The 12,427-nt window shown below is 47.5% G+C and overlaps 1 protein-coding gene across 4 annotated transcripts in view; it reads right to left on the bottom strand.

Annotated features, from left to right (window-relative positions):
- The window catches only part of INPP5F (inositol polyphosphate-5-phosphatase F), a 2,244,937-nt gene that overhangs the window by 1,920,654 nt on the left and 311,856 nt on the right, over positions 1-12,427 (bottom strand). For all 4 annotated transcript variants that reach the window (XR_011268751.1, XM_069611942.1, XM_069611943.1 and 1 more), the window contains exon 3: positions 9,299-9,379. Coding sequence is in view for 3 of the 4 variants with exons in the window: in XM_069611942.1 (XP_069468043.1) it covers positions 9,299-9,379 (81 nt within the window). In the remaining variant the exon portion in view is untranslated. The remainder of the gene's footprint in view (positions 1-9,298; positions 9,380-12,427) is intronic.

Below are 12,427 nucleotides of genomic sequence, written 5' to 3'. Positions count from 1 at the left end.
ATGGATTTTGTTTTTTTAAACAAATATTTTTATTACATTTTCCAGTGTGTAAACAAATACCAACAGTGGTAAACAGTCCGGTAAGGTTCCTCATAAATTCATTCGACAGTAATAAATAGAACAATAGATCACATCATAAATTCATTAAACAATACGCGACCCTCCCCCGCCTCATTTAACAACCCCAGTTCATAGTCCAACTTAAATACACGTAAACATCATACGAGGGTACGATCGGGAAGTACTTTGCCCGTAACAGTGAGTTCTAACGTAAGTTTCCCATTGCAGAACTGTACAATTCATTGCTTTCCTCAATTCTTCTCCCCGCCCTTATTTGCTGTAGCATTAATAAACCCTCGAGTTCTTCCGAAGTCAAAGTAAATGACAACACTGTTCATCTCAACTCCTTGCATCCAGAACATAGTTTGATATTGACCACGCTTCATTAGTTGTAGTGGATTAAATAACTTTTGTGAGTGAGTAGATTTGTCATTTGTCACAATAGATGCTACAGCATTTAATCTCTATATCCAGCATCAAGGTTTCATTCGGCCTTTTATACTTCTCAGGTTTCTAAGTATCTTAAGTACCCTCTGGGAAGAAAGTGGAGTAGCCTAAGCTCCGGTAGCTCTATATCCTGAGTGGGGGTAAATAGGCGAAGAAAAAGGAACGGAGAAAGGAAGGAAGAGAAAGAAGAGAAAAAAAAGGGGGGGGAGCGGGGGGAATTCATATACGGTCATTATCTAGACCAGTGGCATACCTTAGCAGAGTAGATTATTACGGTCACGTATCAACCTTAGACCTTACCATTTTAGTATTGTTTCAGGAAGTAACAACTTTTAACCAACTTTATATATTCAAAAACAATTTCACATACAGATGTTATAGAGGCTTGTAATGTATCTTAGTGCAAGACAATTTTGGGGCCCTCTATCAGTCTTTGGCATTACCGTTTTGCTATAGCTTCCAGTAATATCTTAATTTTTACTGCAACTGTACAACAAGTGAGTTCAAGTTCATATAACGTGAATACTCCGAAGTAGGCGTGGCTTGAAGTAGTAGGCTTCTCTGTCTTTCACAAGGTCATGAAAGGGTGACCATATGGTAAGGAACCGTTGATATCTTCCTGAGTTGAGAGCGCATATCTTTTCCATGGCCATTACTCCCAGAGATCTTTACCCACCACCAGGCTGTCTGTGGACCGGCCTCATTCTTCCAGTTCTGGGCTAGGCTCATTCTTGCTGCTGATAGCAAGTGAGTGATTAGAGTAGCATTGGGCCCTGACATTGCATATTTTCCTTCTATTGGCACTCCCAATAGGATCGAATTTGGGGACATTGGTAGTTCCACCCCAGTAATGTCTTTGATGTGGCTCAGTATTTCCTTCCAGAACATGTTTGCTTTAGGACACGTCCACCACATGTGAAAAAGGTCGCCTCTCTCTCCACATTTCCTCCAGCAATTTGGGGAGCAGGACCTATTGATTTTGTGTATTCTGTGGGGGGACAAATAACATCTGAGGCAAAGTTTATAGGCTGATTCTTTGATTGTTGTACATCTGGAGGTACCCTGTCCTCTTGCCCAGATTTGATTCCATTCCTGCTCCGTTATGGGTTCGTCCATATCTCTTTCCCAGCTCACTTTATATGGGAGCTCATCTTCCGCTTGAGCCTTAGTGAGTAATCTATAGAGTCTGGTCACTCCCTTCGATATCTGACCCTCCTGTATGGTCAGTTTGAGACCTGAAAGAGACCTTGTGCCTGCCTATTTCACTGCTGGCTGGGTTATCCAATGTCTGAGCTGTGTGTATCTATAACGTTCTTTTTCATCCAGGCCGAATTTCTGTTGGCATTCTGTGAAAAGCAGTGGGGTGCCGTTACTATAACAGTCTTGCAGAGTCAATGCATCGGCTCCGGCCCATCCTACCCAGAACTTTTTTTTGAAGGCCTGGAGAGAAGTCCTGGTTATGCATTAGCGGGGTGTTGGGGCCCAGCCCCAGGGGGATTCCTTTCCTTCTCCGGGCTTTGTCCCAGTTAAGCAGGGACCATTTAGTCGCTTCCAGTAGGTGACCACCTTTCTCTCGATCCTGGCTTTTCAGGCTTAATAGGGCTTTCAGAGGTATGGACGTGGCCGCTTGCTCAATAAGACACCATCCTTTGTCATTTTCGGGGTTCGCCCATCTTAGTATCGGCGCCAGCTGCGCTGCCAGTATGTAACCATTCATGTCTGGTACCCCCAGGCCACCGAGGATAGGCGGGTGCATCATGATGCGCTTCTGGATCCTTGGTTTTGCCCCCCGCCAGATACATTTTAATATAGCTTTTTGCAGCTCTTTGATTTTAGCCGGGGTAATGAACATCGGAATGGCTCCCGCCACGTATAAGAGCCTGGGGAGGAATGTCATTTTCACTCCTGTGATTCGAGCGAACCACGACAGCTCCTGGGTTTCCTATTCAAGCATATCTTCCTGCAACTGTTTCCATAGTGGGATTATATTTGCCTTGTATAGTTTGTTTGGGTCTCTCGTTAAGTGGATCCCCAAATACTCCAGTGAGTCTTCCACCCAGGGCACTGGAAAGTTCTTCTCCAGCATCTTGATCACTTCCCCCTTCTCCGTGATGTTCAATGCCTTAAATTTTGTGAAATTAATGGCGAACCCAGAGATCTCTCGGAATTCCTGTAGTTGTGACAGTGCTCGGGGCATTGTTACTTCAGGGTCTCTCATGAAAAGCATAATGTCATCGGCGTAGAGCGCGATTTTTTGGGTTATCTAGCCGAAATGCATTCCGCATCTCGCCTGAACGACGCTGCACATCGTTCCATTGCCATTGCAAATAATAGTGGGGAGAGTGGGCATCCTTGACGCATGCCTCTACGAACTTTGATATACTCCGAACTTTGGCCATTGAGGGTGAAGCTTGTCAACGGGAATTTGTAATTTGCTAGTACCATGCACGAGAACTCCGGACCGTAACCAAGGCCCTCCAGCACCAACTCCAGATAACCCCAGTCCATCGTGTCGAATGCCCGTCTTGCGTCTATGGCGGCCACTGCGATCGCTTGCTGTGTTCGTCTCCCCGCGTCTATTACATTTATTGCTCTTCTCACATTGTCCTGGGTGTGTTGGCCTGTAATAAATCCTGCTTGGTCGTCATGGATTATGCCCGGACGGACCTTCATCAGACTTGTTGCTAAGATTTCTGTGTATAGTTTTGCGTCAGTGTTCATCAATGCGATAGGACGGTAATTAGAGCATTCATGGGGGGCTTTCCCTGGTTTTAGAAGAAGTATGGTTGTGGACTGCCCCATATCTGATGTTACCTGACCCTCTTCTCTAATTGTGTCAACAGGGCCAAGAGTTGTGTGCGGAAATTCTTGTAGTAGCCATTACTCAACCCGTCCGGCCCAGGGGCTTTTTTCAACGGTAGGGCTGAGATTGCATCGTTGATCTCTTGCGCTGTTATTGGGCTACCTAGTTCTAACCTATCCTGTTCCGCAATCTGTGGTAGGAGGGCTGAGCGGATATATGAACGTTGTTGCTCCCGATCCAGGTTCTCTCCACACAAGAGATCCTCGTGGAATTTCATCATTATTTCAATTTTTTCATGTTCTGCTGTATGTGGAGTGCCATTCTTGTCGTGCAGTTGCGTAATGTAGTTTCGGGTCTTTCGTTCTCAATTTAGCGGCCAAAAATCTATTTGCCTTACCCCCATGTGTATAATAGGACTGTTTTATGTTTAATAAGGTCTGGGCAACTCGCTCGGCCATGTGGTTCTCGTAGGGATTTCCTTGTTTGTCGGGCCTTGTTTTGGGCTTCAGCTTTCTTCACCTCTTCTTCCAGATGTTGTGTCACCAGGGCTCTGTTCCTATAATATATTGCCGCTTGAGATATAAATTCCCCTCGGATCACAGCCTTCCTTGCATCCCATACTCCCCTCCAGCTCACTTCCCCGTTGTCGTTTTCTTTGAAATAGTTGTTGATGGTGTTCTCCATGTGGGCGCTTAGGGCTACATCTTTCAGGAGGAGTTCATTTAATCTCCAGGGTGGCTTCTGTTTCCGCCCTCCCGTCCCCCAATCCACCCCCACCATGACTTGAGCATGATCTGAGCAGTATTCCGCCCCTATTTCTACCGACATTATTTGGGGGATTAGAGTGGCCAAAACCAGGATCATATCTGTCCTGGAATAGACTAGGTGGACCGCAGAGTAATGGGTGTACTCTAATTTCTTTGTGGAAGAACCTCCAGGTCTCAATGACTCCCAATTCTCTAAAGAAATGCCCTAGTGCCTGCCTGTTCTTGTGGTCCGCAGCCCGGGAGGGGTACGGGGGGCACGTGGGGGGCAGGGGGGGATGAGTTTTATTTAGTGCTGGGTCCATAACGCAGTTGAAGTCCCCACCCACTATCACTTGGCCCTCAAACCAACTGCCCAGTTGGCCCACTAGGTCAAAAATCAACAAATCCTGCCGTTCATTGGAGGCATAGACAGCTAGAATTGTGTGCATGCAGACCTTTATCGACCCTTTAACCCCCCGAGATACCTTCCCCCGCTATCCCTGCGGATTTGTTGTTTTTTAAATTCAAGGTCTCGCCCTATCAAAATGGCTACTCCCTGCTTTTTCCCCCCACTAGATGCATAGTATTGCTAAGGAAAGGCACGATGGGCCATCCTTTTTTCATCCTTCAGAAGGAGGTGGGTCTCCTGTAGGATCCCCACCGAGGCCTTCAATGCTCTTAACCTTTCCAATATTACTCTGCGCTTTGTCGGGAGAGTTTAGCCCTTGCACATTCAGGGAGATTACGTTACACTCCGCCATCAACTAACTGAAGAGGGGTGCCCACCCCTTTATTCCTCCCTTGGGTCACCCTATTGCCTCCCTTGCCTACTTCCTGTTGTTCTATACCACGCCAGAACTTTCGTTGGTTATCTAACCCATCCCTCCTTTCCCAACTCCCCCTTCCCTCCCCCCTCCACTATTCCCTTCCCTCCCCTCCTCTTATGGCCCCTGTGACCAGGATGACCCTGAGACCCCCCCCTCTAACCTGTTGGAGGTAAAAATCACTATACAGGGCATTATTTCCAAAGTGGTCTCAGAGAAACTAGACTCTGGTTGGATTCCAAGGTTCGGCACCTCCCAGCTCCGCTTCCGCAGGTCTGTAGATGCAAATTATCCCCCATTTTTGGGGTATTGATGATGGTTTTCTTTATAAGGAAATTGCTAGGCCGTCATCGCTGAGTTCCCTGGCGTGATGGTGTGAGTTAGGCCCTTAAGATGTAGTTCTCTCCTGGATCTGCTCCTACGTGTTGTGGACCACTCCCATGGGTTGGCCCCCGAGGATTGAGAGCTCTGGACCCAGCCATTTTCTTCACGGTTCAGGTCCCCTTCCAGCCCCAACAATGAGAGGCCCTCTTCGCACATGCTAATTTCCCTCTGTCTTCCATCTTCCCAATTTGTGTCTGGAATGCATTTGTCATTCTAGACTCCATGCTTTTCAGGCATGCCAACAACTCCTCCCTGTCTGAGTTCATTGTGCTTGGGGATATGTCTAGGGTTGTTTCCGTAGCGAATTGAGGTGGCGGTGGTGTGTTTGTGTCCTGTGGTTGTTGTAGGCCCCAGCACCTGGCCAGCTGATTTCCTTGGTTCTTGGGGGAACCTTTCACTTTTGGGGGTGCACTTTTCGTCCTGGCGCCAGGCATCTAGGCTGATCGTTAGTGTCTTTTAATAGTGTGCTCTCCAATAGATCTACGTCGATCTTGAGTCAGCCGCAAATTAGTATGTGCAATTTGTGGGGCTAGGGATCCACCTGCCCTACGTAGACCTATATATAGTTTCTGATGGTAAGAGTATGACTCGGGGAGGGAGGTGGCTGCCCTTATCTCCTGGGCCAAGCTGTGGCACTGTGGACCCTTTACTGTTCGGTGGGTTGCTGTAGGGGCCTTATCCTCCAGTCCACTAGTGCATATCCAGTATCTAGGGGGAGGTTTGCTGAGCCTCCAGCCCACTCCTCTTCCCCCCTCTAGGAGCCACTCCAGCAGAACGCCCCCAGCTGGGGCCCCCGTCGATTTTAATTATGAGGGAGAGGATGGGCGAGACTCTTACCTTGGCGCTTCGAAGACTGAGGCTCCTGCATGTACCCTGCTCTCAGAGGGCCTCTCTGTTGTGCCTTCTTCCTGGCCCCTCAGCATGTGTGCCCCTCCGTGACCGTTGCTATTCTGGGGCTGCACCTGCTGGGCTTCAGCGTTCTGGGACCTCCGTTCCCTGTGTCGCTGTCCTCTGCGTGGTGAAGGTAGGGGGCGGAGCGCCCAGCCCGCACAGGCCACTCGGGCTATCTCCCGCTAAGGCTCCGGGACCTCCGCCGTGGGCCCGCCGACTGTCTCCCCACTCCTCTGCTGCTGACTGTAGGGCGGCCTGTCAGCGGGGCCCCCAGCCCCCCTCTGGTCCGCTTCGGCTGCTTGTGCAGTGGAGCGCGCGCACTCCTGTGCCTCCCGCCGGCTCCTGCGTGGGCCGCCGCTCCAATCTCCGGGCCTCCGCTCCCCCAGGTCTACCTCCGGTCCCCCACCATACCGCCAGATGGGGAGCACCCTGTGAGCCCCTGGCTCGACGGATGGCCTGGGGAGAGATTGAGGGGGGGTAACAGCGACCGTCCCGATCTGCTGTGGTGCCGCGCTTCCTCCCGTGATGGTGTTTTTCCGGCAGGGATCTCCTTCAGCCCAGCCCCCTCTGGGCCTTCCACACCAGGGCATCGGTAAGACCACGTAGCTTGGAGCGCTTCCCCCACCTGCATTGTGAGCTCACGACTGCCCACACCTATATCGGCTGCATCTGCAGTTCTTGCCTAAGCTCTCCACCCTATTTCACATGCTTTAGACCCCTTACTCCGATCCTGCTTTAGCAGAGCTCCGGAGACGTGAGTCTTCACCTGCCGGCGGCCATCTTGGAGGGGCGGAATGGATTTTTACCTTCCACCTGAGGTGAAAAAGGCTGCTCATCCCCAAAAACAAGATTCCCAGCACCCGCCGTCGAGAATGTAGGTATAAGGGAAGAATCCAAAATGGCCGCCGTGGACCATGAGGGGTGGGCCGCCATTTTGTCAATGCCTCACAAGTGCATATGATGCAACTGTCTCCTCAGGCTGGTCAGGGGACTTAGTAACACCTTAGCTTTGACACAAAGGATTCTCGGCAGAGCCGGTACTGGAGGGTCTCGGATGTTTACTGGACATCTCGGAGGCACCCCCAAAATTAGCCTACAGAAGAGGAATCTCGGCAGAGCCGGTAACAGAGGAGTTACGGTCTATGACCGCCCTCTTTGCCCCCTCGACAGAACCGGTATCATCGCAAACCTGAGCACAGGAATGCTGAGGAATCACCCTACAGACAAGACCTTAGGAGCAGAGCTCTCGGTTTTGTCGGTACAGACCTTAGCCTCAAAAAGAGGAACCACAGGTTTTGTCCCGCTATGTGTAGCTCCCTCATGAGGGGCCTCAAGCCGTGGCTTGGTACAGAAAGCTCCAGAAAAGGAGGCCTTAGGGCATGCCCCTGTGTCTGTGTGGAAAGCGCCAGAAACTGAGACCTTGGAGCAAACCCCTGTGTCCAAAGCCACAGATGAACTGGGGTGAAGTTTACCACCTGACAGGTGAACCTCGGAACATGGTCCGGTCTTGACAGTTCTAACGTGGGAACTCTCTGAGAAAACTCTGGTATGCCCATTAGGCCTGCAAGGCACCACAGGGGAAATCCTAGTGGTAGAGCTGTTCAAGCCCCTCCCGGCCCGAGAAGACCCCGGGAAGGAGTCCCTCGGCCAGGGCGCCCTAAAAAGTAAGGAACTTACCGGGCGTCTCTTTTCATCGATGAAAAGCTGAAGATGAGGTGGAACACCACGCTGAAAAACGTCCTCCCACCGAAGAAGACGGCATTGGAGTGGCTGACGGAGAGGGAATCGCAGCAGAAGCACGAATCCCAGCAGTGGTCCGGCCCGAGCCACTCCAAGCAGAGAGAATGGGGATCTGCCCTAGCGAAGTGACTTTCACATGAAAAACAGGACAAAAATCCCAGACGCTGCGGCATAGACGGAGGACTATGCGTCCGCAGAACCGGAGCAGGAGAGAAGGACAACGGGAACAAAAAACTTCAGAATATGCAAGTGCGTCCAGCCCCGACCAGGCAGAAAAAAGGACTGAAGGGTGATGCATGGGGCAGAACTCAGGAGGGCGGTACCCCGCGTAAAAAGAGAAGGACAAACATTTTTCAATTTTGATGCTTTTTATCAAAAGTGCTCCGGTCCCGTCCCGAAGGACGGAAGGTCCCACAAGCATGGAGAAAAGGGGACGGAACGTAGGAGTAAATGCTTTTAACTGTAAGCACTGAGTAAAAAACAATAAAACAGATTATGTTGTAATAGCTGTAGTTGGCATATCATACGCCACAGTAGCACTCTCCTTCACCCCTCTAACTCGCTCTCTACCTAGCTTTCTCTGTCCCTCTGTCTTTCTATTTGGATGCGGGTCAAAGGATAAAATACAGATATGCTAAAGGGCAAGAGAGGAGGTGTGTTTTGCAAATGCAGCTCTTAAAAAAAGAAAAGGGAAATTTCATAATTGTACTAACATTGTAAACTGGCTCTTGTTACCATGCTTATTTCGAACATCACTTGCTGTATATAAAAAACTTTACACTGAAAATGTAGATTAAACATATACATTATTTTCTGAAATAAAGTCATCATTCAAAGATGGACAATATGGCATTCTTATTGTACTATTTTGTAATACTGCTGTAAAAAATGTGAAGTTGAGAAGTAGCAACATTGTGCATTCCTGCCTGCCGTGCATAAAGACAGCCATTTTGGAATAAAAAAAATAACCAAAGCTGTTTTGATTAGATAAATATATCTGTGATGAAAGGGTGGTATGCTTGAATCACTAAGTATGTAATACACACTGGGCTTGGTGCTCATTTCATTTTTCACAACACTCACCCCCAACTTCAAAATGTTAACATTGAAGCATAGGTTTTTTGGACAGCCTCATAATTTGAATGTTAGGATAATCGAGCTGCACTCCAGTTAGTTCTTTTTTGTCCGAGCGCCTTCTGGAAATGTTTACTTTCCCTGTGCAGAATTTCAGCTGGGTCATCAAGGTACATCTCGGTGTGGCTAGGGAGCCATCTAACGAGTTCTTGTGTGTCACACGCCCACACACACGCACCCTATTTGGATAGCAATTTATAATTCTCGACTCTGAAGGATTAAGAACTCACAGAAGGTAAGATGGTAAGACAAATGAGAAGGCCTCTTACCTGCATGAAGCTGAACTTTCCCTATCACCCCCTCTACAAGGCCCAGGCAAATGGGATTCCAAGCCAGAAGCAGGTCAGTAGCTGCAAAATGGAAACAAATACATACATTACTTTACAAGGCGTTTGAAAATGAGGTTTCTTCCAGAAAAGAGATGACCATCAAATATTGATCACAATTCAAGAAAAATCAGTATTTAGGCAATAACTTCAAAAAGGGTGTTTAGAATACTCAAAGTTACTAACCCTGATGGATTGCTCAGGTGTAACCTCGTTAAGAATAGCCAATGTAACTCTATATCGACCTCAGAAGTATGAAGCACTATAGTTGACAGAGTTGGCCTTCAACCCTGCATAGTGCTTGCTGGATCCATGTCAGAGGTAAGCATTGAACTCATGAGGTGTCCTACGGGGCCAGTGATGCATGCTTTTATAGAGTATCAAAGAAGTATTGTGCGTTTGAATGAGGCCTTTGGGCCTCAGCATTTTGGCAGAGAAAATAAAAGTGGTGGTTATTCGATTAGCCCCACTTTTTTCACTGGCTACCAAAACGGGACGCATAGTGTGCTGCACTGTAAATGCTTCACATCCCCAATGGAGCTCTATGCACTCCAGGAATGGAGCCGCGCTTCCACAGTAAAAGCTAATGAGGTCCTACGTTTTTGTTTTCGCCTATAGTACATTTTTTCAATTCAGGGTTAGTAGAAAATACTGACAGAACATCGAATTGTGCATCTAATTTGGAATATATCAAATATTGCGTCAACTATGCACTACATCAGATTGTGACCAGGCTTCATAACTTTACGGACCACAGTCAAATATCCGAACCATGAGTGCATTGGCACTGCACAGAGGACCATGTTCAGGTTGTACAAGAAATACTTGTTAATGGTTCACTACTCTGCACTGTTCGAATGAATGGCAACTCCCACACGAAAACCGCCGACAGATAAACAGTTCCTATTCATACAGTATCTGAGAAATCAGTTATTAAACATTGATTTGTGTACAAGTCAAGGATAGGGTCAAGGAGTAAAAGGAGTATTCTAATATGAAGGCTCTGATGAAATCCTACTTTATAACAACATAATCAAAGAGAAAATAATATGTTTAATTTCTTCTACAATATAAAACATGATCTGTAAATGCAAAGGAACAGGTGAATCAATGGTAAGAAAATGCATATTGTACAAGAAACTTAACATTTCTCAATATTAAAAAACACTTCATGGATAGCGGCACGTCCAAGATCCATCTAACTTCATTAAGAACACACATGCACAATGTATTTATGTTTTCATTTCTTTTATTTTTCTTTCGCCTTATTAACTTTTGAATCCCAGGGCATCTGCCACCTGGGTACCCGAAATGAAGGGCAGATACATAGGGAAGGTTAATTCCGGTTTCGTCCTGCATCGCAGGTGGGCCAGCATAACGACAGACTGGCCTCTCCACCACTCACAACGTAGTTAGACTGTTTATCACGAGACATGGCTCACTGCCCACATCTATACACAGACCCTGGATGCTCTCACTCACCCCAGCAGGCTAGAGCATATAACTCAAGGAATGCAAAAGGATGACCCGCAAAGGGCTCGCGTTGATCCACCGGACATCATGGGCATGGACCCTTCAGGAGCACATGCCACTCGCATCCATGCAACCCCTCACCAGCCACTCAGCTATGCTCAGATAGGCGCCTTATAACACAGTATGGTATTAGTTAAGGGCACATTCACCCAGAGGCATCTTGGTGCTCAGTGACAGTTCTCTACTGTTATCCAACGCAATGGTACTCATTTTATCGACCTCAGAACAGCAAAGGGCTGAGTGAGGCTGACAGGGCTCGAACCTGTGGCCATGAAGTCAACTACAGATCTCTTTAGTGGATGCATAGGTTCACTGAGCCACAGACCCCGGAGTCCCACCTGATCTACCGACCACCAAAAACGGACAAGGTCTTCCACGATTAAATCACCACAGCCCCATAAACACAACATCTTCGAGGCTTCAAACTGCATGGAATCCAGGCTACCAAAAATAACACTAAGTGAATGACTCCATGGGCATCAAGCAACTCATTCCAGAACAAACCCACGAAAATGGCAACACACTCAACCTTGTTCTCACTAACTCTCTAGCCAGCACATGTCTTCACTCGCACTGGATCTCTTTGAGCTAGATTTATCACTCAGTAACATCAAACCGTGTGCTGTATAGGTCCTGCCAGTGCCATTTCTAAGATGTATACTGAAAGTTAATGGCTTAACTGCCATTATAAAGGAGCTTCTGTTGGAATAAAAATGTCTTAACCAATTGTGCCTCCAGACACTTCATTTATAAGCAATGTGTGTGTGTCCATGCTCCTTGCACTGAAGAAGTGTTAAAAACAATCACTGGTAAAAGCCACCAGTTTTGTCTTGTGTATAGGTATTACATGGCTATTTGTCAGGCACTGACATCACATGCCCAGGAACATACACCATTTTCAAGCTGTTGCCATTTTATGACCAGGTAGTACCTATGTAGCAGTGCTTGGTAAATGCCAGTCCCAGGCCAACACAAAAGTCAAAACTGTTGGCTTTGCCAATGCTTACTCTTTACTGCTTTGTCCGGTTTACACTACTCTGACTAATTTAAGATTGGTGTATGCCAATGATGGTTTCAGTGAACAATTGAGTGAAGCCAAGAACAGTTGGGATCGATCGTCAACAGATCCGACAGAGCGGCAAGAGACGACGCAAGTGGCGACAGTGCGCGGTACAAGACACATTAACTATCTTGTTTGGTCTGCGATTTTGTCTATTCTGACTAATTACATGTTCTGGCCCTTCTTAAACTGCTCTAGTAATGAGACGTTTTTTGTTTTGGCGCCAAGTGTTTGCTTGATCTGAAAAAGATGTGCAAATATTCAAGGAAGGGTTTTACTGCCCCTTTTTAGTTTGAGCTCTTAGGTGGCGCTGAAAGCGCTGCTTTTAAGCTAAAACTATTGTCATTAAAATAAGAGCTTTAACATAAGAGCTTCAAATATGGCCTTTGAATGGATCCCCTCCCATTCTCTACCCCTAGCCATGCTAATCCCTATGGCTAATCCCACCCATCTCTGAAGTCTTTGAGCTCTGAGCTCTT

Source organism: Ambystoma mexicanum, chromosome 8, assembly GCF_040938575.1.
Source record: "Ambystoma mexicanum isolate Mex_15411 chromosome 8, UKY_AmexF1_1, whole genome shotgun sequence".
NCBI lineage: Eukaryota > Metazoa > Chordata > Amphibia > Caudata > Ambystomatidae > Ambystoma > Ambystoma mexicanum.
The sequence above is the reverse complement of the archived record's forward strand: the minus strand, read 5'-3'. Positions and strand labels throughout refer to the sequence as shown.